A 5,464-nucleotide genomic window follows, 5' to 3' on the forward strand; every position below is an offset into this window, starting at 1 on the left:
ATTAGCATGCACTCCTGTATATTGAATTCTGCTTTTTTTAAAAAAAATTCACCCAAAAAGTTAGCTTTACTACCACAGCATTAAACATTTCTCTTCTAAAATGAGACTTCACAGGATGTTGTGTTTTTCTAGCATTTTTAGTTTTCCAGAATTTCAGGTCTTTTTTCTACCACACATCATGTTCTGTTAGTTACTCTTTGCCCAGGCTCAGTTTAAAGGAAATTATTTCCTATAAAAACAGGACTGTTGTTTATATGGAGACAGGGATCATAAGAAAATGCAGCCAAGAAAACAAGAGATACTTTACATGTAGCTAATTTAAATATTGAAAGAAACTGCATTAAGGAGGTACTTTAACAAACCTACTTCTCTTGCTGCAGTCTTTCAGAAGGCGTAAGCTGCAAAGCCACATTGCAGAAGCTCTGAATACAAACCAAATCTTTCTAAAATGACATTTTCCTCCTTTGAGAGTAGAGATTAAAACAGCAAGAAGTCTCAAATTTTCATGTGGCAGATATTAGTGAAATAAATTCAAATAGTGGCATAGCATACATGGATATAAAGAAATGGCTAAACAAAATTCGAAATAATTCTATGCCAACACACCTGCTCCCACATTGAAAACACCTCATTGTTACTCCTGCTATCCATGGTCTTTTGTTCAGCAATTCATGAATGGGACAATCATTGATTAGATGTACATTTTTTTCCTCCTCTGTGGGAGAATTAAAACACGACCAGCTAGAGAAGATATAGTCACACAAATGAAATAGGTCAGTTTAAATATTTTCTTCACTAATTGTGAACAAAGCATTGGAAAAGTTTTAAGTGCAATAGTATTTATTAAATCTATACTTAATAGGGGAGGTGAATTTTCAGAGGTTCCAATCGGCTTCTGGGATTCCTATGGCTGTTCTGCTGAAGTGAGAACCATTTGCACTGTTTTTCCTGTGACTGTTCCACTTAAGTCACAGCAGACGAAGGGGAAACCACCCCCCCCCCAAAAAAAAAACACTCCCACTATATCTAATTGACAATGCAGAAAAGTATTTTTTTTATTCCAATTAGGGTGGCAGCAGCAGCCACCTTCTAGTGGCTTGGCCAAATTACTATAGAGATATTAGCAGATTACCATATTAATAATCTGGTAATACCATATTACCAGAGACTAGACGAACTATTCAACCATGAAGGTTATCACAAATTATTCATTCCATACCTGCACTTTCAACAATGGAAAAAAAAAGCCCTCACCAATTCTCAGCTTCACTTCCTAGCACAGGTAACAGTAGCATCCCAACTGCTGCCCAAGTCGACATTCGCTTAAACAGACCAACTGAAATTGAAGCTGGGAGCCCCCTGCTTTGTGCAGCCTTTATGAATTGGCCGTCAGGGGAGTACCTCCGTGTTTGTTCGTCATTTGGCAGCATGCAATCCGACTGTTCACATTAGTGTAAAGTTTAGCAATATAATTTTTTTCCTCAAGGCTACCGATTTTAATCTTTTCAAAATATTTGTTGCATGGTATCTTCTTTTGACAGCAGTCAATCAAGATCCTGTATTTGGAGATAACTTTTTTTAAAAAAAAACATTGAATTCGGATTCATTGGAAATGGAAACATTGAAAGTGATTGCATTACGAACTCGGTTGAGTCCATACATCTAAAATCATATCGATATACTCATTGGTAACATGGTTGGCATTAGGACCCAAAGGAATGCTTTCGATCTGCAGAAAAGTGACCGCGCCCATTCTTTCACAAAGAAGTCTAATCTTTGATTCAGTTAACAAAAACCACAGTGCTATAATTTTGGTTACGGTGGTAAAAGCGTGCATTTTCTCTGCCCCCAAGTAAATCGGTGCCATTGCAACCAAGAATGGGTCACTTTGTCCCCTTTCTGCGTGTGTTTTCACGTTCGTAAACGTGACAATTAAAATCGCACAGACTGAAGTCACCCGATTTAAAGTTTCTTCAAAAAAAAATCCGAACAGGTTTTGCAACGGTAAGGAAATGAAAACAAACTCAAAAAAAGCGTCAGATTTGAATATATTTAATACCTTTCGTGAAAACGAGTTTACACCGCTTATAATTCAGTATATAGTCCTGTAAACAAACGTACGTCTTGGCTTCACCATTTATCACTTCGAAGCTTCGCCATTTTCTTGTTGGTTTTAAAACTGAGACAATGGCCAACCTCAGTACCACTTGGAGACGTATCAAAAATATTAATGCATTTTTAAGCCTCTTAAAAGGTCAGAGAACAGTACAGATTTGCAGACAAAAATCAGCACAGTCGCTGAACACAATGTACTTTTCACCAATTCTTCTTACTGACCCAAAACACTTTTTTTGGTGTGTCTCAGAAGTTCGTTGTCCTTGCTGCCAAACAATATTTGCTTAAAAAAGCATGTGTAACGATTCGCGATGATTACCCTCAGATGGAGCAGTCACTCGTGTAGAGAGAGGGAAAAAAAAAACAGGTCGAGATATCGTGGCCACGAATGCGTCCGACCGACAAGTGCCTAACGTGCTCTTCCATTAATCTGTGCCATCTACCCGGGTGATGTCAAATCATGTCCAACCTTCTAATCCCCTTCACAAACCATCATCCCATTTCGCTTCCATCCGTGCACCAGATGCAACTGGAAGTAAATGGGGAGAGGGAAGGAGGCAAAAGAAAAAAAAAGTCCTGATCGCTTCTCGCAGTTGAGAAAAATATTTTTTTTAAATGTTCAGAGGTGGTGGGGGGGGGGGGGGGGGGTGGAAAAAAACCCACATAGAAACATGGGGATACTCCCTATAAACCAGTCCCGTCCGCCGCATCTCACAACACGATGCTTCAAACTCTGCCTAACCCCTTCGGGTTCGCTGGTACAGTCCCGTCCCGTCTCGCAGTGAATGTGATGCGATGTGAAAAGCTGATCTTCGTTTAAATTAATTTTTTCTCCAAAAAAAAAGTCTCTTAGGTGATTGATCGGCTCTTGCAAAAAAATATCCCCTCCCTCCCTCCCTCCCTCGCCTTCTTCAGTGATCCCCATTTATTGTTTTTTTTCCCCTCTATATAAAAAAAATCGTCCGCTTCCTCTTTTTTTGTGTGTCAAAAGCCCAGAGAGAGAGAGAGAGAGACACACACAGAGAGAGATCAGCTGTGAGAGCAATCAATAGATGAGCGGCATCACAACACGGAGCAGCAGTGGGCGCAGCCTCGGCTGGGTCGGGGTCTCTTCTGCAGGGCTGCCCGGGTCGCCGTCTCGAACACCTCCCGGACCCCCTCCTTGGTCTTGGCCGAGCACTCGAGGTAATCGTAGGCTCCGATGCGGACGGCCATCGCCCGGCCGTCCTCGGTCTTGACCGGCTCCTGCTTCATGCGGGCCAGCTCGTTCCTCACGTTCTCGTCGTTCCTCAGGTCCTTCTTGTTGGCCACCAGGATGATGGGCACGTTGGGGCAGAAGTGCTTGACCTCGGGGACCCACTTCTCCGGGATGTTCTCCAGCGAGTCCGGGCTGTCCACCGAGAAGCACATCAGGATGACATCCGTGTCCGGGTAAGAGAGGGGCCGCAAGCGGTCGTAGTCCTCCTGCCCCGCCGTGTCCCACAGCGCCAGCTCCACCTGCTTACCGTCCACCTCGATGTCGGCCACGTAATTCTCAAACACGGTGGGCACGTAGACTTCGGGGAACTCGTCCTTGCTGAAGACGATCAGCAGACAAGTCTTACCGCAGGCACCATCGCCCACCACCACCAACTTTTTCCTGATAGCGGCCATGGCTCAGGCTCCTTCTCTCTTTTTATATATATAAATATAACAAAAAAAAAAGTCTTACTATTTGTGCAATAAGATACGTTTAAATGCCAAGCCGCCGAGTCTGCATCCGCCGCCTATTCCTTTTTTTTTCTCCCCCCCCCCTTTGCCTTGCCCTCACTCTCAGATGTTCAGACTGAAGCCCCCACCGTCGCTTTTTAAAGGGGCAGCGCTTGCTCCTAAATATAGCCGTCCAATGAGTGGCTTCTGGTTGAGCTCATCGGCTGGAGCCGGCTCGGTGATTGGAGCTGGACTGGTGGAAAGTGCAAGAGGTTAGTCAGCTCCCAGACTGGACGAGCCACTGAGAAAGTTTCAGTTAAAGCACCCTTTTATTTTTCCCCCAAGTGGAGAAAAGTTTACCTTTTAAAGAAGTAACCCAAACTGCACCTTTACATTTAAATAGGCGGCCCCGGTTGTTAGTGAAATGATTTCTGAGACGCCCATATGTTTGCTTTTCTGTATCGTCGTTAGTAAAGTATTCTGTCAATGACATTAAGTCACGTAGCTATAAATCACGCCCAGTGCTGTCAGCTTTGGGGAAGCGATACGAGTATATTAATTTTAGATTGGCTTGTCGGGGTGTCACCAGTTTACATTGGATGGCAGCAATTATTCTTCAAACACTGCTGCAGCTACAGTTTTTTTTTGGTGTGGGGTGTGCTTAAATACTAAAACCAAACAAACCAAAACCAAGTGTTCAAATTAAAATTTTATTATCCTCGTCCAGGATGCATTCCAGCCCCTGCGGTGCCCACCGGTCGCGAAAAGCCTCAAGCGTACCGGCAGACACTGCGTGCTCCATCTCCAGGGCCACCCGGGCACGGAGCATTCCGCGGAAGAGAGGCAGACAGGCCGAGCGACCGCCCCCACGGACCACGATCATCCTAGACCTGTGGATGGCCACCTTGGACAGGGCTGCAGCTACAGTTGATCCAGCCTAAACAGAAATAATTTCTGGCTACTTATACCCGTATTTGCTAGAAAGGATGCTGTGAATGTCCTTCAGTGCCCATTAGTCGCGTTTTATCTGGTGATAGGAGTGGCATGTAGTCAATAATTATATATATTAGATTTAATCAACACATTATGCATATGGGACTGTCATGTTTATTTTTCAGAGTAAACTGGATTAAAATAGTAGGCCAAAATGAGTGAGGTTCACTCAGGTGAACTTGACAGATCTGTGTGAAATTTGTAATCCATGGGCAAATAGAATTTAAAACAATAACTGAGGGTGATTATTATCAAATGTGGGTAAATGAAATGTTGGAAATGTGGACTCAACTCCCCACCCCATTTAGGCTCTAAGTGATAGTTACTTTCCCTGAATGAAGCATTCACTATATAGTTTTATTATGTTAACAATTTAGTAGGAGTGTTGACTGGATTCAGTCATTGCATGCCCTAATCGTCTGGGCTTCAATGAATAAAGTTCATTTATGGTAATATTTGTCTTCCCAATTAAATCAGTCTTGGACTCCCACAGACCTCACCTGCCTAGGGCTAGCTGTGGATACAAGCCATGGTAAAATTTATCCACTGGTAACTGTTGATGTTTATCCCAGGATACCAATAAAGTTGGAGGTGGAGCCAGAATTTTGGAAATAAGGACAAGAGACCAACGTTCAGATTGTTAAAGATTAAATTGTGATTTATAGTA

General features: G+C 43.1%; 1 protein-coding gene and 1 long non-coding RNA gene across 2 annotated transcripts; one reads left to right on the forward strand and one right to left on the reverse strand.

Moving 5' to 3' along the window:
* The first annotated feature begins 1,751 nt into the window (after positions 1-1,751).
* Positions 1,752-5,464, forward strand: LOC137321742 (uncharacterized). The gene is made up of 2 exons (XR_010962897.1): positions 1,752-2,004; positions 4,532-5,464. It is a non-coding gene; the product is annotated as an uncharacterized lncRNA (long non-coding RNA).
* LOC137321741 (rho-related GTP-binding protein RhoB) lies at positions 2,037-3,934 on the reverse strand. Its single transcript, XM_067984346.1, has one exon. The coding sequence runs from the start codon at positions 3,766-3,768 to the stop codon at positions 3,178-3,180; it is 591 nt and encodes a 196-aa protein (XP_067840447.1). The 5' UTR covers positions 3,769-3,934; the 3' UTR covers positions 2,037-3,177.

The sequence above is a fragment of the Heptranchias perlo genome, chromosome 5 (assembly GCF_035084215.1).
Source record: "Heptranchias perlo isolate sHepPer1 chromosome 5, sHepPer1.hap1, whole genome shotgun sequence".
Classification (NCBI taxonomy): Eukaryota; Metazoa; Chordata; class Chondrichthyes; order Hexanchiformes; family Hexanchidae; genus Heptranchias; species Heptranchias perlo.